The sequence below is a fragment of the Geotrypetes seraphini genome, chromosome 2 (assembly GCF_902459505.1).
Source record: "Geotrypetes seraphini chromosome 2, aGeoSer1.1, whole genome shotgun sequence".
Lineage (NCBI taxonomy): Eukaryota > Metazoa > Chordata > Amphibia > Gymnophiona > Dermophiidae > Geotrypetes > Geotrypetes seraphini.
The window spans coordinates 64033202-64059294 of record NC_047085.1 but is presented as its reverse complement, the minus strand read 5'-3'; the positions used below and the strand labels follow the sequence as shown (position 1 = coordinate 64059294).

Sequence of the window (26093 nt, the reverse complement as noted above, 5' to 3'; positions counted from 1 at the left end):
ACCTAATTATGCTGAAAGCTTATTTCATACGTTGCTCGACTCTACATTTCTTAACAGAAGTATTTATATCCAGCTGTGTAATAAGAAACATTTCTTGCAAATGTTCCTCTTTAAATGTGGAGTCAGAAGTTGTGCCATCTGCTGTATTGCACTTCCATTTTATCCCCATGACAAATCAATTTAGATTTTAGCCCTCTCTATGTAATCAACTCTACAAAGGGAAATAAAGGACTCTACAAGACTTCAAGAAGAATAAACGAAAAATAGTAGTAATCAAATACAGTGGTGCACCGGTTTGCGAGTGTTTTGCAAGACGAGCAAAACATTCGCAAAATCGGCACCTCGGAAACCGAGCATGCCTCGATTTATGATCGCCCGCCCCCGCGATCCTGCACCCTCCCCCCCACCCCGGCGATCCGGCACCCTCCGCTCGTGTCGCACCCCCTCCCCGCCACGATCCAGCATCCCCCAGGCATCCACCCACCCGATCATATTTCTTACCCCCGTTTGGCACCGGCACCAACGCATAGGACATGCCGGTGCCCAAAGATATGCCTCCTTCACGCTGGGCCTTGAGCATCTGCACATGCTCAAGACCTTTGGGTTTCCATTCTCTCCGAGAATCTCGGAGAGAATGGGAACTCGAAGACCTTGAGCATGTGCAGATGCTTAAGGCCCAGCGCAAAGGAGGCAGATCTTCGGGCACTGGCATGTCCTGTGCATTGGTGCCGGTGCCAAACAGGGGTAAGAAATGTGATCGGGTGGGTAGGTGGACGCAAGGGGGATGCCGGATCGCGGCGGGGAGGGGGTACGACGCAAGCGGGGAGGTCACCGGATCGCGGGGGGGTCGCCAGATCGCAGGGGGGGTGAAACGAGCGGGGGATGGCGGATCACGTGGGAGGGCTTTCATGAGCAGGGGGGGCAATGCCAGTTCTTGGGGGGGAAGCAGCACCACTGGCCTCGGGGGGGGGGAACGTATCAAAGCGAGTTTCCATTATTTCCTATGGGGAAACTCGCTTTGATATACGAGTATTTTGGTTTACGAGCATGCTTCTGGAACGAATTATGCTCGTAAACCAAGGTACCACTGTATTACATACCTATAACTAATATTCTCCACAGACGAACAGGATTAACAATCCTAACTAGGATCGATTTCATTACACAGTACCGAGTGCATCAGCTCATTACTTAGAACAGTGTTTCTCAACACGCAGTACATGTACCCTTAGGGGCAAGCGAGCCATTTGTTGTGGGTATGCGCTGCCATGGATACTGCCTATCTGCCTCCGCCATCGGGAATCCCTCCTTCCTGCCCGCCACCCTCAGTCAAAGCCAACCCAACCTCAGCCCCTACTCCTCTAAGCTGGATCCGACCTTTCCCCAGTTCCCAATTCCCCCACCTACCAGATCCCCACCGCTGTATTTAAAAAACTTCAAGCAGCCAGTGGCGCAATAAAACCAGCCTCCTGCCATCTGCCTCAGAAGTATTCTTTCTGCACCTACGCAGAACATTGTAGAAAAACCACTTCCGGGGCACTGGCAGATGGCGGGAGGCAGGCTTCATTCCCAATTCCCCCACCTACCTGCTCCTAGCCGCTGTATTTTAAAATCTTCCGGCAGCCCGAAGTACAACAAAGCCAGCCTCCTGCCATCTGCCTGTCTCGGAAGCATTCTTTCTGCAGCTTTCTTAATAGGCAGCAGAAAGAACACTTCTGGGGCAGGCAGATGGCGTGAGGCTGGTTTCGCTGCACCTCCGGCTGCCTGAAAATTTTAAAATACAGCGGCAGGGAACTGTTAGGTGGGCGAATCGAGAACTGGGGAGAAGTTGGACCCAGCTGAGAGGAGTGGGGGCTGGAGTTGGGAATAAGGGAAAGACAGATGCTGCACGGGGGGGTGGAGGGAAGGACAGATGCTGCATGGGGGGGAGGAAAAGAGAATTGTTGGATATAGGTGTGGAGTGAGAGGGAAAGACATGGTGCACATGGGGAAAGGAAGAAAGAGGAAATTGGGCATAGAGATAGAGGGGAGAGAAGGATGAAAGGGAGAAATGTTGGATATTTTGGTGGAGAGGAAACAGAGGGACAGATTGAAGGGGATGCAAGGTGGAGGAATATTGGACATAGTGATGGAGAAGGGTGATAGAAGGAGAAATGGGCATGGGGCTGGTGGGCACTGGTGAAAAATGCTGCACATGCTCCAGGGGATGAGAGAGTGAGAAATGTTGGATGTGGCAGTGGAGGGGATGGGAAAGATGCCTGGATCTCTCAAGACAGATGGACAGAGAGAGCGAGAGAGACATGTTGGCAATAGGGGTAGAAGAGAGAGGAAGAAAAGTTGGACTCATGGAGGGACAGACAGAGATGTTAGTTGGGGAAGGGAATGAGGGCTGGAGGGCTGGAGGAGATGAAGCATGCAGAAGGAAAAATTATCATAGGAGGGAGGGTGGGCCCAGGTGTAACCCCTAAAGCCGGCACCGTTCAGCCAGACACCCCTGTCTCACTGGAGAGAAAAATCTCAACAGGAGAAATAGAATTGGAAGCTCACTGAAGAGAAAATCTTAACAGGAGAAAATGAGTTTTCAGCCACAGCCAGAATCCAGGAGCTAGTTGAATAGCGATCATCCCCTGCTGGGAGATAGAGCATTCTGACAATACAGGAGGAGTGCCAGCCAATAGGACCACCTGTTAATCAGTTAAGAACATAAGAAGTTGCCTCCGCTGAGGCAGACCATAGGTCCATCCTGCCCAGCGGTCCGCTCCCGCGGCGGCCCATCAGGCCCATTGCCTGAGTAGTGGTCTATACCTATCTATACCCTTCAATCCCTTTTTCTTCTAGGAATCTATCCAAACCTTCTTTGAAACCATTTAATGTTTTCTTGTCTACAACAGCCTCTGGAAGCGCGTTCCATGTATCCACCACCCTCTGAGTGAAAAAGAACTTCCTAGCGTTTGTTCTAAACCTGTCCCCTTTCAATTTCTCCGAGTGCCCCCTTGTACTTGTGGTGCCCCACAATTTGAAAAATCTGTCCCTGTCTACTAGAGGAAAGGAGAGACAGGGGAGATATGATTCAGACGTTCAAATACTTAAAGGGTATTAACGTAGAACAAAATCTTTTCCAGAGAAAGGAAAATGGTAAAACCAGAGGACATAATTTGAGGTTGAGGGGTGGTAGATTCAGGGGCAATGTTAGGAAATTCTACTTTACGGAGAGGGTGGTGGATGCCTGGAATGCGCTCCCGAGAGAGGTGGTGGAGAGTAAAACTGTGACTGAGTTCAAAGAAGCGTGGGATGAACACAGAAGATTTAGAATCAGAAAATAATATTAAAGATTGAACTAGGCCAGTTACTGGGCAGACTTGTACGGTCTGTGTCTGTGCATGGCCGTTTGGAGGAGGATGGGCAGGGGAGGGCTTCAATGGCTGGGAGGGTGTAGATGGGCTGGAGTAAGTCTTAACAGAGATTTCGGCAGTTGGAACCCAAACACAGTACCGGGAAAAGCTTTGGATTCTCGCCCAGAAATAGCTAAGAAGAAAAAAAAAAAAAAATTTAAATTGAATCAGGTTGGGCAGACTGGATGGACCATTCGGGTCTTTATCTGCCGTCATCTACTATGTTACTATGTTACTTTTTCTATGCCCTTCAGGATCTTGAAGGTTTCTATCATGTCTCCTCTAAGTCTCCGCTTTTCCAGGGAGAAAAGTCCCAACTGCTTCAATCTGTCGGTATATGGGAGATTTTCCATTCCCTTTATCAGTTTAGTTGCTCTTCTCTGTACTCCCTCAAGTACTGCCATGTCGTTCTTGAGGTACGGCGACCAGTACTGGACACAGTACTCCAAATGCGGCCGCACCATTGCACGATACAGCGGCATGATGACTTCCTTCGTCCTGGTCTTAATACCCTTCTTAATGATACCCAACATTCTGTTTGCTTTCTTTGAGGCTGTGGCGCACTGCGCCGATGCCTTCAGTGTTGCGTCTACCATCACTCCCAGGTCTCTCTCCAGGTTACTGACCCCTAGTGATGTTCCCCCCATTTTGTATGTGAACATCGGGTTCTTTTTCCCCACGTGCATGACCTTGCATTTCCCTATGTTGAAGCTCATTTGCCATTTTTCGGCCCACTTTTCCAGCTGCGTTAGATCCTTTTGGAGATCTTCGCAGTCTTCCCTGGTTTGAGCCCTGCTGTATAGTTTGGTGTCATCTGCAAATTTAATGACCTCACACTTGGTTCCCACCTCTAGGTCGTTTATGTAGATATTGAACAGGAACGGTCCTAGCACCGACCCCTGTGGAACTCCGCTCGTGACCCCTTTCCAGTCTGAGTAATGGCCCTTTACGCCAACCCTCTGCTTCCTGTTTGCCAGCCAGTTTTTGATCCATCAGTGGACCTCCCCTTGCACCCCGTGGTTCCATATCTTCTTAAGCAGTCTCTCGTGTGGTACCTTGTCGAAGGCTTTTTGGAAGTCAAGGTAAATGATGTCTATAGATTCCCCTTTATCCACCTGGCTGTTCACCCCCTCAAAGAAGTACAATAAGTTTGTGAGGCATGACCTGCCCTTGCAGAAGCCATGTTGACTCGGTTTTAGCTGCCCATTTTTTTCGGAGTGTTCACAGATGCTGTCTTTAATCAGTGCCTCCATCATCTTTCCCGGGACTGAGGTCAGGCTCACCGGCCTGTAGTTTCCTGGGTCGCCCCTTGAGCCCTTCTTGAAGATGGGCGTAACATTTGCTATTTTCCAATCCTCTGGGATCTCTCCGGTTTTTAAGGATAGGTTGTATATCTGTCGAAGTGGCTCCGCTATTTCGTTTTTTAGTTCCTTGAGTACCCTTGGGTGAATGCCGTCCAGACCTGGCGATTTGTCGCTCTTTAGTCTGTCTATCTGCCTGAGTACATCTTCTTGGCTTACCTCTAAATTGACCAGCTTATCATCTTGGTCTCCTATTGCGATCTCCTCGGGTTCCGGAATGTTGGTTGGATTCTCCATTATGAAGACTGACGTGAAGAACTCATTTAACCTGTCAGCTATTTCTTTCTCTTCTTTTACTACTCCCTTTCTGTCTCCATCATCCAATGGTCCCACTTCTTCTCTTGCCGGTTGCTTCCCCTTGACGTATCTGAAGAACGACTTGAAGTTTGTTGCTTCCTCTGCCAGTCTATCTTCGTATTCTCTTTTTGCTTTTCTAACCACTCGGTGACACTCCTTCTGGTGTTCTTTGTGCACTTTTTGGTTCTCCTCTGTTTGGTCTTTTTTCCATTTTCTGAACGATGCTTTCTTGTCGTTTATCGCCTTCTTCACTGCATTTGTTATTCACACTGGGTTTTTTGTTCTATTTTTTTTGCACCCTTTCCTGAACTTGGGGATGCACCGGTTTTGCGCTTCATGCACAGTTCCCTTGAGTAAGGTCCAGGCTTTTTCTATGGATTCCATCTTCCCTATGTTGCCTTTGAGTTTCTTTCCCACCATTTCCCTCATGTCATCATAATTTCCTTTTTTGAAGTTGAGTGCCATCGTTGTGGTTCTTTTCCCCTTTGATGATCCAATTTCTAGCCTGCACTGGATCGTGTTGTGATCACTGTTACCTAGCGGGGCTAATACTGCCACCTCCTTTGCTAGCCCCCCTAGTTCGTTGAAGATTAGGTCAAGAGTGGCGTCACCCCGTGTTGGTTCCGTGACCAGTTGCTCCATGAAACAGTCCCTCGTGACCTCTAGGAATTTGTTCTCCCTTGCGCAGTTTGAGTGCCCAATACTCCAGTCTATCCCAGGATAGTTGAAGTCCCCCATCACCACCACATTTCCTCTTCCGCATACCTGCCTCAGTTCAGCTTCCAGGTCCTGGTCGATTTCTTCAGGTTGTCCAGGTGGGCGGTAGTACAGACCCAATTTAATGTCTGCCCCAGTTCCTCCCTGTAGCTTAACCCATAGTGATTCCAAGCCATCCGCCCGTACTGTTGTTTCCATCCTGGTTGAGGGTATGGAGTCTTTTATGTACAGCGCTATTCCTCCACCCTTTTTATGTGTCCTGTCTCTCCTGTATAGTTTGTACCCTGGTATGGCCACATCCCATTGATTGTCCTCAGTCCACCACGTTTCTGTGACTCCAATTATGTCTAGGTCCTTTTTGCTGGCAGTGATTTCTAGTTCTCCCATTTTGGCCCTCAGGCTCCTAGCATTTGTGTATAGGCAGTTTCTCTATCTCCGCCTGCTGGTAGATGTGGGCTATCCCATTGGTCTCTGGATTCATCTGCTGCTGTTGCTAAGGAAAGAAATATTGGATGTACAGTCAGAGGGAAGTCCAACCAGAAACTAATTAAATCATCAAACATCAAAGATAGGAAAAATGATTTTATTTTCAATTTAATGATCAAAATGTGTCCGTTTTGAGAATTTATATCTGCTATCTATATTTTGCACTATATTTGTCTATAGCTGTTACTGAGCTGACATTGCATATTTTAAAGTCATCTGCCATGGCCTCTGAAAAAAAAAAAAAAGATAAATTAATATTTCTCTGCGTATTGTGTGCTTTGTGTTTTTTTTTTTTATTTTGTGGTTATTATGTATTACCGTATTTTTCGCTCCATAAGACGCACCGAACCATAACACGCACCCTAGATTTAGAGTAGGAAAACAAAAAAAAAAAAAACATTCTGAACCAAATTGTGTACTAATATATACCAGGCTCTGCACCCTGTCTCCCCTTCCCTGCCAGGCTGTTCATTTCATTTTTCATATACACACAATACACACAGCAGATATAAATTATCAAAACTGACACATTTTGATCACTAAATTGAAAATAAAATAATTTTTCCTACTTTTGTTGTCTGATGATTTCATGAGTCTCCTTCCTTCCCTCCTTTCTTCACTCAGGCCCAAGAATTGTCCCTTTCTATTCCTTCCCTCCCATGTCCCAAGTTCGTGCCCCCTCCCACTCACTGCCTTCCAGCCTTTGTTCTTTGACCGATCTCCCTTGTCCCGAGTTCGTGCCTCCTCATTGCCTTCTAGCCTTTGTCCTTTGTTCTCCCTGTTGTGCCAGAAACTGCCTTCCTCCCCCCCTGCGCACCGAAACCTGCCTACTCTCCGCTGATTCATCTTCCTCTGACCACAGTTCGCTGCGGCTGCGCCGGAAATTGCCTTCCTCCCACCCCTGTGCGCTGAAACCTGCCTACCTTCCGCTGATTCATCTTCCTCTGACCCTGGTTCGCCGCCGCTGCGCCAGAAACTGCCTTCCTCCCCCCCTGCGCGCTGAAACCTGCCTACCCTCCGCCAAATCATCTTCCTCTGGCCCCGGTCCACCACCTCTGTGCCGCAACTCAACAAAGAGAAGGGCCAACATGCAGTGATTGCACGTCGCCGGCCCACAAGCCTTCACCTGATGTCAGAACTGACATCAGTTCTGATGTCGGGAGAAGGCTTGTAGGCCGGCAACGTGCAATCGCTGCACGCTGGCCCTTCCCTTCTTTGAGTTGTGGCAAAGCGGCGGGCAGCAGGGAGCAGCAGCGGGGAGCAGGGAGCAGTGGCGGCCAGCAGTCAGCCCGCGTACCCCTGAGTGGGTCATTTTAAAAAGGTACACCAGGGTGGACGGGGGTGTTTAAAAAAAGTTACCTTCGCTTCATAAGACCCACTGAAATTTCCACCCAATTTTGGGTGGAAAAACAGTGTGTCTTATGAAGCGAAAAATACAGTAAAAAGATTATATTGTGTGTATATGAAAAATAGATGGAAGAAATTGCATTACAATTAGTACTATTATTATGGGGGTGGGGTCTGGGGCGGAGCCTGGGCAGAGCTTGGGTGGGGGTACTCAGTTGATATTTGTTAGACTTAGGAGATACTTGGCTTGAAGAAGTTGAGAAACGCTGATAGGCCAGGACATAGGCCGAAAAAGCTCCGCCGCAAAATCGAAGCTGCGGGGCTGCGGCCATGTGGCCTGCCCGGTCGAACGGTACGAAGAAATTTTTTTTTTAAACAATAAAACACGATGAAATCAGCAATTACGATCAATTAAAATCAAAACCGCGGACTTAGAAGGCACAAGCGAAGGAACTTTGCGCAGAGAGTTGAAGACAGACTTCTCGGCTCCGTGGAAAAGTAAGAACTGAGGAGACACGCCCGGTGCATTGGGCGGGAATGCACTCGCGCATGCGCGGTGCGAGCGATTCGAAACTTCGAGTTTTCTTCAAAGAAGCGTCCGCATCGGGGCTCCGTTGGATCACGTCACCCATTAGTGAGAATACCTGCCTGCTTGGCCTGGGATAAGACCTTTTACCGCCCCATGGGAGCGGTGAAAAGTCTTGCTCCTGTGGTAAAGAAGTTGCACCCATGTCAGACTCGGCATCTCCTCTCCAGCTCCTCTTGCACCTATTTTACCTTCACGAGCCAGCCATGCCACAATGAAGACAGACGGACCCCAAAACCAAAGCCTGAGACCAATGTGATTTGAAGAATAAAATTACCAGACAACAAAAGGTAGAAAAAAATTAATTTATTTTTATTTTGTCATTAGAATATTTTAGATTTCAAATATGTATCCTGCTAGAGCTAGATTAGACATAACTGGGGCCCGCAAAGCCCAGGCTGTGCTTCTTTAGCTTCCAGCTGGCTTAGGGTTCACTCTCTCTGACCAAGGATCAGTTGCCCTAGTTATACTCCCCTAACACTATTCCTGCCATGTGTGACTGAAGTATTCTGTTAGCTTGATTTTTCTATGTAGCATTCTGTAGTAATTTGACGATACTGGAGGGGATATTTGTTAGGGAGACAGGGGTTTTTGTGACACTTGTTCAGTATTATTTGAGTTTTAATAAGATTGTTGCGATATTAGAGAATGACACAGTGGTTGTTACCCGCAGCTAGCCACAGGTAACCAGCCGAAACGGTGACAAAAAAAAAAGTCACCGCGTGATCGGGTACAAGGCCAGTCACCGCCCCGTGGAGCGGTGAATGGTGAGCATGCGCGGTGAACAAGCGTGCGGTCCGGCAGGCCCCTCTCTCCCACCGGCCGTGCATCTCCCTCCCTTTCCCTTCTCTTTGTGGCGAAACTGGCGATTTCTATAAAAGCTATGCGCTGTATTACAGCCGGAGTCTTGAAGTTGCGTCGCGTTGCCTGCTGGAAAAGTCTCCTCTGATGCAACTACCTGTTTCCGGTTGCATCAAAGAAGACTTTTCCAGCAGGCAACGCGACACGACTTCAAGGCTTCGGCTAAAATACAGTGCATAGCCTTATAGAAATCGCCAGTTTCGCCACAAAGAGAAAGAAATGGAGGGAGGGAGAGCCGGGAGGGAGCTGCTGGACCAAGCAAAGGGTGCTAGGGGGTGGGGGGATGGCGAGGAGAAGACGCCGAAGGGAAATGGGGACGAGAGAGTGGTTAGAAGACGCCGAAGGGAAATGGGGACGAGAGAGTGGTGAGAAGACGCCGAAGGGAAATGGGGACGAGAGAGTGGGGAGAAGACGCCGAAGGGAAATGGGGATGAGAGAGTGGGGAGAAGACGCCGAAGGGAAATGGGGACGAGAGAGTAGGGAGAAGATGCCGAAAGGGAAATGGGGACGAGAGAGTAGGGAGAAGATGCCGAAAGGGAAATGGGGAATAGAGAGTGGGGAAAAGACACTGGAAGGAAAGAAGACAGGAGATGCCAGACTACGGGGGTGCGGAGGGAAGAAGATGGGTGCCAGACCAATTGGAGGGTTGAAGGGAGAGGCACAGTAGCAGAGCAAATGGAAGACGCAATGAGACGGCAGATAGTGTATGGAAGGAATTGAATGAGAAGATGAGGAAAGCAGAAACCAGACAACAAAGGAAGAAAAAAAATTTCTATTTATTTATTTATTTTGCTTTAGGATAAAATAGTATTATTACCAGGAAAATTGCAATATTAATTGTGTTTATAAAAATTTATAAACAAAGCTCTGCCAGCTGAACATCTCTTTCTCTAGTTCAGCAGCCAGAACTTTAATTTATAAGGAAGGAATAAGCTAAACATTGCAGTACTGAGGCTTGTATGGATGCTGCAGGGACAGGGCATTGAAAGGGATGGTGGGGACGGAGCGGTAAACGGGACGGCGGAGATGGGGACGGGGCAGTGAAGAGGATGGTGGTCTGGGGATGGGGGCAGTGACAGAGACAGAATTTTTCCCCGTGTCATTCTCTATGCAATATCTTATCATCAACCCATAATAAAGACCTCGAGACAGTGACTATAAGATAGGTTTATTGGCAATAAGCATAAGGCAACTCACATGAAATACCAAAGAACAGCATATTTGCTACAAAGGATAGCATACATACGAAATAGCAATCTGATGTTCTTTTGGTTCCGACTCCTCACTCTTCTCTCCCTGTTATACCGGTTGGCATAATATTTATAGTAGCCTAGGGTACCACCTAGTTACTCACTTCTCATTGGTTTGTCACATATGTCATTTTTATTGACTGAATGGTCTATACACTTATCATGGAGCCATACTGAGCGTGACGTCACCTGGTGCCAAAACTGACCTTTCTATATTTCCCTGACAAATGCATTCCCAATACTAAGGTTAATAACTCCAGAGAGCAAGCCCCCACCTTCCTCAATTACATTGTCCTTTGCTAACACTTTTTAGGACTTCTTATCATGTACTGTACTGAAAAGTCCCAAAACAGTGATGCCACAGTCAGGAGACCTGACTGCTGGTTTCTGGAGCAAAGGTGAATCTCTCTTACTGGCAAAGAGGAAAATGACTGCTTAGAAGTTTGAATTCATATGCACAATGTCTCTCTTAGAAATATAACTATTTGGGGTTCTCAGGGGTCTTCGTCTATAATATATGCAGGTCTTATGCTTGCATCTTCTTCTGCTTACATTTTCATGCAGGTCTTACTCCCGATTCTCCTCTGATTCGTCCTCAGTTTATAAAATGACAATTGGGTTATTCCATGTCAGTGATCAAGGGCTCCCTGCATGACCATCACGGATTTTGATAAAACTTTATGCACAAAGTCCCACATGTATCAAACGAACTTTGGTAAAGTTTTAGTTTCGCCTGTGGAATATTCGTGGAGATATAGCCATTTGTTTGACCCCATACTGCAATGACATACAGTACAACAGTGACATTCTGACAACTTTGAGACACAATATCTCACGAGCTATGTTTCCAAAAAAACTGAAACTTAGCTACCCTGCACAACTTTTGGAGCTCTATTCAGTGCTACCAATAATAATTTTTGTCGAGCACTGAGTGAATGGCTGAATTACAGTAAACTTGGCCAAAAAAATTAGTGCTCCAAAAAAAGTCAAAGTTTGACATTACTTAGCTCCCACAATAATTGAGTAATAAATGCGAAATTTGGCGCATAATGTCTCAGTACAACGTTGTTTTCAAAAGTACAATTTCAACCTCCAAGCTCTTTCCATTAGTTTACAAATTAAGTGTAAAATTGCTAATTTGTGTAAAAAGGCCAAAAATAGGGTATTTTCAGCCTGCTTTTACAGAAAAATACCTTTCAGAAACTCTTTCAAATCAGTCTCATTAGAAAGAGCATATTTCAAACCCCCTAGAAAAGTGGACTTCATTTTTCAACGCAGGTTAACAATGCCCGAAAAAGGGGGACAAAGTTAGGAGATGTCACCATGGCAACGGCCTACGTTTCAACTTACAATTATGTCACTTTTCACACTGTTTTTCCCTGTTTATTTTTACTCAAGCTTTGGGTACAATTATAGTGTTCTTAATTAATGATTATTCCTAACTAGAAATTGAGGTGATAATTTTGTTGCATGCAGATCACAAATTACAACTTGTTTTCTTTTTCAGATCCACATTATTATTAATTTAGTTTAAAATGGATGCCAACAAATCTACTAATAATAATCCTTTTCTGCCAGACTGTGCCATTGGGCAAAAATTGTTGTCAAAGTGTCATGACGACACATTTTATTCTAAAAAACGTGGGCTCATTTTTTTTACATAATTTGTCAACCGATGAAAAATTGCTTATCACTCGGCGCTCTGAAGTTGAACTGATGGATAAAGACCAAATCTGCCTCCACCACAAAGCAAAGTATCTCGACAAATACGAATTAAAGCAAACATCGTATTGTAATCCATTTGAAAAGAAAAATCAAAGTGGATTGTTAAAAGTCGATCTTGCCATGTCTAATGATTTTAGAAAAGTGGCAAAAATAAATATCAAGCCAGGTCAGAAACTTTGCAGTAGGTGCAAAGCCCAATACGTTTCAATGAGTGAAGCTACTGCAGCATCTTCATCTTCAGACGATTTTGATATTAGCATCTCCGATGCAGTTGATCAAAACTTGACTGCTTTAGGAACCTCTCCATTGAAAATTCGAAGGTTAGCTAGTAGAGATAAAGCCGGCTATGTGATACGAAAAATTGAACGTGTGCAGAATGTGATAGCCAAGAAGATTACATCTGCTGCTGGAGTTTCAGCTGAAGAAGTTGGGCCGTCTCGTCAGTCTGTAGAATGCAAGTTATGTGAAGATTACACTGATCTCATTGAAGAAATGAAAACGAAAATTGCAATATCCAACAGGTCAATGAAAGTTCAATTATTGACGATGGCCCCAAAAAGTTGGTCAATAAAGGAAACAGCAATGAAGTTTGGCGTTTCAGAGCGCATGGTCAGAACAGCCCAAAAAGTAAAGAAAGAGAAAGGCATTTGTTCTATACCTGATGCAAAAATTGGCAAGTCCCTTCCAAAAGAAATTGCAAATAGAGTTCAAGATTTTTACGAAGACGATGAATTCAGCAGAATATGTCCTGGCAAAAAAGATTGCATTTCAGTCCGCCTCAATGGTTTAAAAGTACAAAAGCAAAAGCGGCTGCTGTTGTGTAATTTAAAAGAGCTGTACGTGGCGTACTGTAACAAATACGGAACTGAAATTGGTTTTTCCAAATTCTGTGAGCTCAGGCCAAAGTGGTATGTAACCGTTGGTGCATCAGGTGCATACTCCGTGTGTGTCTGCACGACATCAAAATGTAAAGCTCATGCTACAAGGCGCCAATGTCAAAGAGAACTACAAAGTTCTTATGGAAAAAACTGTGTGCGACCTAAATGTCAAGAACTGTATGCTACAACGATGTCAAAACTGCCCTAGTGAAGAAGCACTAACAGCATACCTGGAAGAAATATTCAAGGATTTAGATCCAAAAGAATCAATAGAATTTAAGCAATGGGTTCATGCTGACCGTGAAACATTAGAAACAAGCGTACTAACCATGGACAACTTTATTGAAAGACTTGCAAGCAAGATTTGGAAGTTGACAAGCCACCATTTCATTTCAAAACATCAAAGTGAATATTTGAAGATGTTGAAGACAGGCTTAAAAGAAACGGAAATGATCGTTTTGATGGATTTCGCTGAAAATTACTCATTTGTTGTAAAGGATGCCGCCCAAGGCTTTCACTGGGAAAATTCACAAGCTACGGTACATCCTTTTGTTGCATATTACCTCAATGAAGTGGGCACATTGCAAGTTGTAAACTGTTGCATTATTTCTGATCATATGCAACATGATACAATATCTGTACACGTGTTTATTCAAAAGTTGATCGAATTTTTGGTAACTCAAACAAACATTACCAAAATATACTACTTCAGTGACGGCTCAGCTGCACAATATAAAAACTACAAGAACTTTGTGAATTTGTGCAATCACAGAAATGATTTCAACATTGAGGCTGAATGGAATTTTTTTGGAACTAGCCACAGAAAATCACCCTGCGATGGAGTTGGTAGAACAACTAAACGACTGGCTGCCCAGGCTAGCCTCCAAAGACCATCAACGGATCAAATATTGACGCCAAAGGATCTATTTAACTTTTGTGACCAAAATATACACGGAGTTAAATACATTTATGTTCCAAAAGAAGAAATTGAAGAAAGCAAAAAGTTTCAAGAAGAAAGATGGCATGAAAGCAGCACAGTAGCCGGTACCAGAGAGCACCACCAATTTGTACCAGTCGACTCAAACTCGGTTCGTGTCAGCAAAGTTTCAAATGACACAATAAATTTTGTTGCCAAAATTTCTGATACTGCCATTCCAAATTTGAAAGTGTCCGAAATCTTTCCTGGTTGCTACGTTGCCTGTACTTACGATAATCAATGGTGGATAGGCAACGTTGTTGAAGTCTCAATTGAACAAAATGATGCATTGATAAAATTTATACATCCTCACGGTCCACCTCATTCGTTTTATTGGCCAGAAAGGCAAGACGTTTGTTGGGTTCCAGAGCAACACCTCATCTGCATGCTTTGTGCCCCTTCAGTTACATCATCCGGCCGCCAATATCAATTTCCAGAAACTGCATTGAAGAAAGTGGCTCAAAAATTTAACAGAATGTTATAAAGATTGCTGGCAGTTAAAATCAAAGTGGACTTCACTTCGACTTGGGAACCATATAAGATACCCAATTTAGGCTTGGGAACCTAGGATAAGACACCCTAATCATTGGCTTTGGAACCAGAAAGATACCAACAAAAGGCTTTGGAACCTTGACAAAGAAACCAAATGCGAGGCTTGGGAACCTGGACGAAGTGGCCCACCTGTGGCTGGTATTGCACAGCTATCGGGCGTGACCCCTATGGCGATGGGGTTGCCAGTTCAAACTCTTGAACTGGTAGTGACAATGTCACCATGGACCAACGCAATAGAGTAGTAGTAATACTACGTCAATACAAAACTGTAACTTTAAAAATGACAGAACTATGTTGAAATAGAGGTTGTTGCCGTGGCAACGTCTCCCAACTTTGTCCCCCTTTTTCAGCCATTGTTAACCTGCGTTGAAAAATGAAGTCCACTTTTCTAGGGGGTTTGAAATATGCTCTTTCTAATGAGACTGATTTGAAAGAGTTTCCAAAAGGTATTTTTCTGTAAAAGCAGGCTGAAAATACCCTATTTTTGGCCTTTTTACACAAATTAGCAACTTTACACTTAATTTGTAAACTAATGGAAAGAGCTTGGAGGTTGAAATTGTACTTTTGAAAACAACGTAGTACTGAGACATTATGCGCCAAATTTCGCATTTATTACTCAATTATTGTGGGAGCTAAGTAATGTCAAACTTTGACTTTTTTTGGAGCACTAATTTTTTCGGCCAAGTTTACTGTAATTCAGGCATTCAATCAGTGCTTGGCAAAAATTGTTATTGGTAGCAATGAACAGAGCTCAAAAAGTTGTGCAGGGTAGCTAAGTTTCAGTTTTTTTGGAAACACAGCTCGGGAGATATTGTGTCTCAAAGTTGTCAGAATGTCATTGTCGTACTGTATTTCATTGTGGTATGTGGTCAAACAAATGGCTATATCTCCACAAATATTCCACAGGCGAAACTAAAACTTTACCAAAGTTCGTTTGAGACATGGTGGACTCTGCATATGAAGTTTCATCAAAATCCGTGATGGTCATGCAGGGCACTTTCCAAGAATCTGATCACTTGACATGGAATGACCCAATTGTACAGAATATTGTCTCTTTTTATACTTTAATAAAATAAGTTCATTATAAAATCATAACTATTCGAGGCTTGTGTGAATGGGATCTGACAGTTTGCAGGCCTGGAACAGGGACCGAGTTTGAGGGGCGGGGATGGGATGGGGACTGAGCTTGCAGGGACGGGGCCTGAGCTCGTGAGGACAGAGACTGAACACGTGGGGACAGGGAAGAGCTCACGGCGACGGAGCGGGAAACGTGATAAATTTTTTCCCCATGTTATTCTCTAGTAAGGGGGCCAGCAGAGCGGAGAGCTAAGCCAGGGACAGGAGCACTGACAGAACAATCTACCACCAGCTGAAGGGAGAGAAAAATACTGGATTGTTCCAAACAGCATCCTAACTTATACTGATGATATCACTGGTAGATTTCATTTTCTCTATGTCCAATTGCTGATAGGAAGGAATACTACTACTACTACTACTATTATTAATTATTTCTATAGCGCTACCAGATGCACGCAGCGCTGTACAGAGTCAAAAAGAGTAAGAAAACAGTCCCTGCTCGAAAGAACTCACAATCTAAGCAGGCAAGACATATAAACAAGATGTCATGGATACAGTTTGTCCAGTCGTGTACTTTATCTTTTGTTAAGTTATGTTAATTGTATTACTTGTTTTACCCTATTTTAAATTGTACAACCACCTTGAAATAAACGATAAGGTGGTATATATCAAATCAATAATAAACTTGAAACGGTTAATCAGCTGACTGGGTTGGAGGGCAGAGGAGTAGGGTTAAGGATTGAAAGCTATATCAAAAGGTGGGTTTTCAGTCTGCTTTTAAACAAGGGAAGGGGCTTGATGGACAAACTCGGGTAATTTATTTATTAGGAATACTAAGCTCTATAATAGGGTAAACACCCCAGAGGGTATGGATAACATGAGCTAAGATCTGGCAAAGTTTGAAGCATGGTCGAGTAATTGGCAACTAAGATTTAATGCTAAAAAATGCAGGGTCATGCACATGGACTGCAAAAATCCAGGAGAACAGTGTAGTATAGGAGGTGAAGTACTTGGGGTGATTGTGTCTGATGGTCTCAAGGTGGCAAAAGAGGTAGAAAAGATAACGGTCAAAGCCAGGAAGATGCTTGGGTGCAAAAGGAGAAGAATGCCCAGTACGAAAAGGGAGGTACACTTCCCCTTCCATATTCGCGGGGGTTAGGGGCAGAGCCGGCCTGCAAATATGGAAAAACCACAAATAATATTCAGGCTGGTTCTGCCCTTATCCCCCCAGCTATTTTTAGCCCTGTAAGGAAAAATTATGTTCTTACCTGTTAATTTTCTTTCCCTTAGACGCAGCAGATGAATCCAGAGACCAATGGGATAGCTCACATCTACCAGCAGGCGGAGATAGAGAAACTGATTAACAGGTGGTCCTATTGGCTGGCACTCCTCCTGTTTATTCAGTATAGCTCCTTGCCCAAGCATCCGTAACATCAATAGGCATAGCATGTAAAAAACTTCTTTCCCATAACAAATCTCAAAATGCAATAATACAGAAAACAACTGGTCATAATAACAAACCGCGCAAGTTGCAAAAGAAAAAACCGAGAGACAATATCCAGAAAGGGTAGGGCTCTGGATTCATCTGCTGCATCTAAGGGAAAGAAAATTAACAGGTAAGAACATAATTTTTCCTTCCCTAGCAACAGCAGCAGATGAATCCAGAGACCAATGGGATGTAGCAAAGCAATCCTCAATCTGGGTGGGAAGCAAACGCCGCCTCCGCAACAACCGAAGCACAAAACGCAAAACAAATCTCCTCCAAGGAAAAAACCTCTGGGCCGAGCCCAAGAAGTAGCCATCGCTCCGGCAGAATGGTCATGAAGTTCCTTCGCCAACCGCTTCCCTGCCAGCAAGCAAGCATAAAGAATGTCCTCCTGGACCCATCGAGCGATGGAGGCTTCGGACACCGCCATACGTTTGAGGCGTCCCTTGAAGAATACAAAAAGGAGATATAAACAACTAAAAGTCGTTAGAAACCGAGCTCACGGAGAACGCTACGTACATATCAAAAAGCGCAGTGAATAAAAGCACTGCTCCCAATTTCTCCTCCCAGGAAGAAGGAAGGAAAAGTGAGCATGACATAAAAGAAAAGATGACACCCCCCTAGAAAGAAATAGTGGTACCAGCCAAACCATATTTCGGAAATCAGAAATAGGAATTCCCGTTGAACAAGGCCTGCAACATAGAAAACTGCAGAGCTGAAGCCAAGGCCACAAGAAACCCCATGTTCAACAGCACAGCCCTTTAGAGTCCCAAAAGACAAGGATGAAATGAAGCCTTCGGTAAATTGAGAAGAAGTACGTGAAGATTGTACTCCAAACCGGGCTTTCTAAGAGGCGCATGAATATACCGCACTCTGTTTAGGAACTGGACTACATGAAGCTGATAAGTAACGAAGAACAATATACATAGCCCTTGTAACAAACCAAGAATGGCACTAGAAGCTGAAGGGAATTGAACGCTAAGCCCTCGGCAATACACTTGTGTCAAAAAGGAACTCTGGAGTGGTTCAAACGTGAAGAAGCACCCAAGAAAGGAAAAACCTCCAAAAGGAAGCAGAAGCCACAGGAGAAGACGTCCGTAGCACCTGGATAAGAGAAGAAACAACCTGTTCCTCATAACCCTTACACGTTAGCCTAGGATTTTCAAAAAACCAGGTCGTAATACTACCGTAGAACAAATATCCATGTTGATCGGACCCTAGGCGAGCAAAGCCGGAAATACCAGGAAACTTCTTAGTCCGGCTATCGAAAGACTCATCAAATCCGCACAGCAAGGATAGATGGCGCCGCCAATCCAGAGATTCTACAAAAACTGTGCCCGGAAAGCGAGCTCGAGATGGCAAATCCAAGCCATCATCAGCCAGTGGAAAACACCGAAAAAGAGAAGGCAGAAGCGAGAAAGGAGCCATGCCGCTACCCCCTCTAACTCCCCCTTCCTGGACCCGCCGAAGAAGCTAGGAAGCTTAGAATTGAGAGACGAGGTCATGAGGTCTAGGTCAAGGAGATCTCACATCCATAAAAAGAGCTAGAACGCTTGAGCCACAAATCTCAATATCCAGGATGCAGAAGATTACACTATTACCAACATGCACACTTTCCAGCACATACCCAGCGCTGTACACTGTAACATTCAAGAAATGGGCCATGCTCAGATTCGCGGAGAGAAAGTCTTCCCAAACTCTTATCCTGAGCCATAAAAGGATCTGCCAACAGAAGATGAAGATGAGAGTCCACCCATTGAAGCAGAACAACTTCACCTGCCAACTGAGTACAATCCTACGGCCCAAGCTGTAGATAAATACCCCCATCCTAATACCGACCAAAGGGACTGTGAGCGGTATTCAGGAAGAATGATCTGGAGCTTCAGAAAGGCAGCCTGACCCTGCTCAAGAGTAGAAGAATGAACAACCACTGAGTCGCCTCTGAAAACCAGACTCCTGGAGCTGAGGATGGAAGCCACCGAGCCCCCCAACCCAGCCCGGGATGGTCGGTGGTCATGAGCAAGTCCAGCAAAGACTGAGGCATGCCTTGAAAAGAGAAAACGCGCTGAGCCACCAAATCATACAGAGCGAAGCAGGAGGAGCATACCAAATAATTGGAGTCCTGAGATACCGGGAAATCCCGGAACCAAAGCACTACCGCAGTGTGCTCAAGCGAAAGAGAGCCCAAGTTACCAGTGGAGCCAGCACCCAGGAACCCAGAACCTGCACCGAACCCAAGTGCATGGTTGTGGGGCCCTAAGAAGGTGGCAAACCTGAGACAGCAACCCATCGCCCCAGGCTCCGGCAAGAAACACTATGCTCTCCCACATGAACCACAAAATCTCCCTGAAATATCAATAAGTAGGGAATGAGAAAGGAAATCATCCTTGGGAGTCCGTCAGACGGACCTGGCTGGAAGAAGTCCAACGCAAGCAGGTATCTAAAAAAGGAACCCTCATAATCGATATGTGGGAGATCTGACTCAGGGGCTTCAGGGTAAAATCACATTATTCGCCGATGACGTCAAACTATGCAACATAGTAAGTGAAAACACTTTATCAGACAGTATGACGCAGGACCTACTTCTATTGGAACATTGGTCCTCAACTTGGCAGCTAAACTTCAATGCTAGAAAATGTAAGGTCATGCACCTCGGCAGCAGGAATCCATGCAAAACTTACACACTAAATGGTGAAACCTTAGTTAGGACCAAGGCGGAACGTGATTTGGGGATGATCATTAGCGAAGACATGAAGACTGCCAATCAAGTGGAGAAGGCTTCATCAAAGGCAAGACAAATGATGGGTTGCATCCGAAGAAGTTTTATCAGCCGGAAGCCCGAAGTTATAATGCCATTGTACAGATCCATGGTGAGGCCTCATCTGGAGTATTGTGTACAATTCTGGAGGCCACATTACCAAAAGGATGTGCTGAGAGTTGAGTCGGTTCAAAGAATGGCCACCAAAATGGTCTCGGGACTCAAAGACCTCCCGTATGAAGAAAGGCTGAATAAATTGCAGCTATATTCACTCGAAGAACGTAGAGAGAGAGGAGATATGATAGAGACGTTTAAATATATCATCGGCCGTATTGAGGTGGAGGATGATATCTTCTTTTTTAAAGGTCCCTCTGCCACAAGAGGCCATCCGCTGAAAATCAGGGGAGGGAAATTTCATGGCGACACCAGGAAGTTCTTCTTCACCGAAAGGGTGGTTGATCGTTGGAATGAACTTCCACCTCAGGTGATTCAGGCCAGCAGCGTGAAGGATTTTAAAAGGAAATGGGATACACATGTGGGATCTCTAGGGGGGTAAATTCAAGGGGGTAGGGTTGTTGGAGTGGGCAGACTTGATGGGCTGTGGCCCTTTTCTGCCGTCATCTTCTATGTTTCTATGTTTCTATGATAACCTCTTGGAAAGCCATGGATAGGCGAAGAGCATCCATCAAAACTGATAGTGCTGCTCAAAAAGATGCAAGCGAAGCAAGAGCGGAGTCCGCGACCCTAGTGAAAAGGAAAACCTGCTCACAGTGTGTCCTCGGAAAAAAGACAATGCAGAGAAACTACTTTAACAGAATGAGATCCAGCCCCAGACAGATTAAATCTCCCGTCCCAGGCACCATGATGTAAATGGAATAACTTCCTTTATTTCTGGAAGAACCAAAAAACACATAAGGAAGCTCAAGACAAGGGACTCCAAGAAGGAAAGGGAAACCGGAGGAAAATGCAAAGCATCCGTAAAAGCCGTCAGCAGCCTGAGAAAAATCGTCAAGGCCCCCGACCTGAAATCATACAATACCCCTCTCACGAGAAATCCTCCAGAGCAGTGAGAGGAAACCAAGACCCCTCTCAGAATGAAGAGCAGAAGGTCGGGGAATGGCTGGACTAGAACCGTAAGATCTGGAAGAAGAAAGGGACCCTTCTATGAAAATTCCAGGTGCGCGATCCCCGAAGGAGTAGATCGGCACTCCGAAAAGAGTACCATATCCATGCAATGATAGCGGAAAAACATACAGCCAAGTAAATGAAGATACACGAGATGTGATCAAAATACTGCAGTTACCGCTCCATGCAGATATGAAACCAACCTCCAGATATTTTACGCCCCTCTCAAAAACCAACCTGCGGCAAAAAGAGAGAGACAGCATAGAGACCTGGCCCGGGAGCAAAACGGCGAAAGGGGACCCTATTCGAACCGAGCCACTAAGGAATAGTCTCAGTGAAAGAATTGACACCCCCTTGTCCACCAAAAGACGGCCCCGGGCCACAAGTAGCTGCACAGCATTTGCTGGCTGCAAGGTGGGCCATCCAATATGATGAAGTAGCAGATGGCGGTCCCAGACCATATCTGAACAGAGTCCGAAACCTGGAGGATCCGCCACCCAAAAAAGAAAGGAAGACAGCCCCTTCACAGGAATAGGAGAAGCGCCATCCGGCTGCAACGCAGAACATGCTAAGGAAACAACCATGAAAGATTTAGCGAAAGTGTCACCAACCACCTGCAATGACAAGCAGAGATCCAGAGAACAAAACCTCCCAGAAGGCAAAGCCCCGAGAGAAACAAGGAGAAACCCGCACAAAGCACGGGCAAACTCCAAACCTAATGGTACTCAGCCGCGATGCGCTGTGGGCCGAACCGGAGTAAAGGGCATATAAACAGGGCAGGCAAACACCAAGCGAAAGTGGCCACACCACACTCTGCCGTATCTAACAAGCTGGGTGCCGAACACAAGCTCGCACCAGAAACCCCAGGCAAAGTGTACATAAACACTCCCAAGACCAAAGGCCGCATCCATGATGCGTTATTGGTTCCCTGGTGTTACAATTTTTTTTTTTTTATTTTTTTTTTTTGTAATATAGAACAAAAAGGAACATCGAGCCCATCTATGTCCGACAACCCAGGCACTTCGGTCCCACCGAAAATGAACGCCTTGGCAAACACTGCGGCTCAGGCAACCGTGAACGATCTCGGCCTGCCAAAAATAACTGCCACATGCAGCGCTGCAGCACCGCCGACAGCTAAGGAGAACGGCCCACCGAAAAGAAACAGCCTTATGAAGCACTGCGGCTCAGCCAACAGCGAAACAGCTCGGTCCTAAGGAAATGGACAACGCTGCGGCTTGCCGACAGCGTAGGAGCTAGGTCCCAAGGAAATGTACAACGCTGCGGCTTTGCCAACAGCGTAGGAGCTCGGTCCTTATGAAATGCACAGCCAGAGACCACGCTGCGGCACCGCCGACAGTACAAAGAGCTCAGTCCCACTGAAAGTACATCCCCGGAAATCCGATTCTGCTGAAGCAGAAGAGCTGAAGTGTACCCCGCACGCACGCGGGAAAATGTCAGCCATGCCACGGCTTGCAAGATACAAAACCGGAGGCCTCCAAAAAACATACTTGCAAACTTGAAATACTCAATGGCCGTGCAGCCCAACCAAGTCTGAATGTACATAACACCAAACTGCGCACACTTAGCCCAACTGAAATACCAAATGTCAGTGCTGCCCAAACAAAACCACAGCGGGGAGAACACAAACTACAGCTGTGGTACTCACGCGACTCAGAACCCGCCTTATATGCCTGAAAAGACAAGACAAGCACAAGCAGTGGGATAGTGCTGAGTGAAGCCAGTAAACGTCGGTTGTCCAAGACAAACCTGGCAGAATGCAGTATCCGGGTCTCTTTTTTTTGTTTGTTTTTTTTTTTGCAATAAAGGGAAAGAAGAAAAAAATGGAGACCCAGGCAGACCCTCTATCAATGGAGGGAGGGTGAGGCAGGGACAAGGGGGGGCCCAAGTGTAACCTCTAAAGCCGGCACCGTGCAGCCGGACACCCCTGTCTCACTGAAGAGAAAATCTCAACAGGAGAAATAGCATTGCAAGCTCACTGAAGAGAAACCTCAACAGGAGAAACAGAATGGCAGTCTCACTGAAGAGAAACCTCAACAGGAGAAAATAAAGTTCCAGCCACAGCCAGAATTCAGGAGCTAGTTGAATAGCGACATTTTCCTGCTGGGAGATAGAGAATACTGAATAAACAGGAGGAGTGCCAGCCAATAGGACCACCTGTTAATCAGTTTCTCTATCTCCGCCTGCTGGTAGATGTGAGCTATCCCATTGGTCTCTGGATTCATCTGCTGCTGTTGCTAGGGAAAGCCTCCCTTAAGACTTACCTGGTGATCTAGCAGGTTTTCAGGCAGGAGCGATCTTCCCATGCTCCTGCCCCGTTCAGATCGCTCACAGGAAATGGCTGCCTTTAGCTCCCATAGTCTCTCAAGCCATTTCCTGTGAGCGATCTGCATGGGGCAGGAGCTTGGGAAGATCACTCCTGCCTGAAAACCCGCTAGACCAGTGGTTCCCATCCTGTCCTTGAGGACCACCAGGCCAATCGGGTTTTCAGGCTAGACCTAATGAAAATGCATGAGAGAGATTTGCATATAATGGAAGTGACAGGCATGCAAATCTGCTCCATGCATATTCATTAGAGCTAGCCTGAAAACCTGATTGACCTGGTGGTCCTCCAGGACAGGGTTGGGAATCACTGCACTAGACCACCAGGTAAGGCTTAAGGGGGGGTTTACAGGACTAAAAATAGCCTGAAAAATGAAAAAAAAAAATTTCTGGGCAAAAATCGCAAATAACCAAATCCGTAGATATGGAATTCACGAATACGGAGGGGGAAGTGTAAAGTCGTTGTATAAAGCTCTGGTGAGACCCCATTTAGAATACTGTATGCAATTTTGGAGACCACACCTTCAAAAAGATATAAATAGAATGAAGTTGGTCCAGAGAGTTTCCACAAATTTGGTTAGTGTTTTTTGTCAAATTGTATGGGGATAGATTTAGAGACCTTAATATGTATATTCTGGAGGAAAGATGGGAGAGAGGGGATATGACACATTTAAATATCTCCATGGCATTAATGTACAGGAGGCAAGTCTTTTTCAAATGAAGGAAAACTACAGAAAGAGAAGGCATAGGATGAAGTTAAGAGGTGACACAGGAATAATGTAAGAAAATACTTCTTTACAGAAAGGGTGGTAGATGCATGGAATAGTCTCCCGATGGAGGTGGTGAAGATGAAGACTGTATCTAAATTCAAGATAGCATGGGACAGGATGTGAGATCCATTAGGGAGAGGAAGAGATAGCGGATGTTGTGGACGGGCCATCTGGCCTTTATCTGCCTTCACGTTTCTAAACTACTCATCAGTGCAGAATACCAGAGCTGATGCGAAGAAAACAAAAGATCTAGCTTAGGGGTGGGCAACAAGGGCCGGAATCTAGTCAGGTTTTTAGGATTTCCCCAATGAATATGCATGAAATCTATTTGCATGCACTACCTCCCATTGTATGCAAATGGATCTCATGCATATTCACTGGGGAAATCCTAAAAACCCGACTGGATTCCAGCCCTCGTTGTCCACCCCTGTTCTAGCTGAAACTACAATCCATTCCTCCCACTTAACATCCTCCCCAACCCCCCCACAAAAAATATACATATATTTTGAATTCAACATTCACACAAAATTTGTGTATCTAGCGATCTCCAACAAAAAAATTATGTTAAAACTTATGGTTATTCAAAATAATGCTTTGGGGATTTTTTTACCTGTTTAAGTTGTATTTATTCAACTTCTCCGAAACTTCCCTTAATCTGCAGAAAAGAAATCAAAATTAAATTTATGTAGTCAAAAAAAGTCTAAACAATCTATTGAAAACAATTCTAAGCAAGATACACACACAAAATGAAAATTTATGGCATTCCTTCTCACATTTACATAAATTTCTTATATGTTACTGAAAATTTAAAAAGAAAAAGCTCAGAAGTCACAGCATCTCTACCACTAATATAGAGTTAACCATGTATGTCTAGGTATTTCACCAGGGTATGCAGTTGTATGCGTACTATATGTTTATTTAAGACTTGCTATACCGCCTTGGATGAATGACAAATCCACACAAACCTGCCAGAAGAATCCACAGTGACAGTAGACAACCTGGCAGACTTCTTCAACACCAAAGTAAATAACTTAAGACACTCTATAACGGATTCTCCAGACTCCCACTGGGACTACTCCATTCCACAAGACCTAGTCGCCGCCAAAGCAGACATGAACTGGTCCAACTTTAGTGAGACCGATTGGCAAACATTAAACAAATTCTACAACAAAAACGTCAAATCATACTGCAGATTGGACACTTGCCCTCCAGATGTAATGAAAGCAGCCCCAATCATCTTCAAAGCCAAACTACTCAACTGGGTCAACCTACAACTAACCGCAGGAATATTTCCAAAAAACTTAGGTCAAATTGTAATAACACCCATTAAAAAGAACAACAAAGAACCACCCAACAACCTAACCAATTTTAGACCTATCGCAAACATCCCTCTCGCAGTCAAAATAATGGATGGGATAGTAAATGCTGAACTAAACTCATATTTAGACAAATTCAACTTACTGCACAACAACCAGTCAGGCTTCAGACCTGGTCACAGCACCGAAACAATCATAGCCTTACTACTTAACCACCTTTACGCCCTCCTCACCCAAGGTACCAGCGCCATGATCCTACAACTGGACCTAAGTAGCGCCTTTGACCTAGTAGATCACACCATTCTTTTGAACTGCCTAGAAACCACAGGCATCACAGGCTACGCTCACAATTGGTTCCAGGGATTCCTCAGGAACAGATCCTACCAGGTATTCAAAGATGACAAACTTTCCCTTAGCTGCGGATTACCTCAGGGTTCCCCCCTATCCCCAACTCTCTTTAATATCTAACTCAGCTCATTAGGAAACCTGCTACAAAGCCTAGGGCTTCTACATCTACGCAGATGACATTACTATAGTGATTCCGCTAACCGCCCTAACGTCACAATTCTCCAACTTCTTAACCAACATCATAAATCAAATAGAGCGCTGGATGATGGCCTTCAAACTGAAACTCAACACAGAAAAAACCAAATTCTTCCTGGCATCACCCAACGAAAAGATAAAAGAAAATTCAATTCACCTACAGAGCCGAGAATACAAAATTGACCAAACCATAAAGATTCTGGGGGTAACACTTGACAAACACCTAACCCTGGAAAACCACACAAACCTA

The 26093-nt window shown here is 45.1% G+C and overlaps 1 protein-coding gene across 8 annotated transcripts in view; it reads right to left on the bottom strand.

Moving 5' to 3' along the window:
• UBR5 (ubiquitin protein ligase E3 component n-recognin 5) overlaps positions 1-26093 on the bottom strand; it is a 1080924-nt gene that overhangs the window by 1005848 nt on the left and 48983 nt on the right. For all 8 annotated transcript variants that reach the window (XM_033933084.1, XM_033933089.1, XM_033933086.1 and 5 more), the window contains exon 2: positions 24595-24639. In XM_033933084.1, the coding sequence (XP_033788975.1) occupies positions 24595-24639 (45 nt within the window). The remainder of the gene's footprint in view (positions 1-24594; positions 24640-26093) is intronic.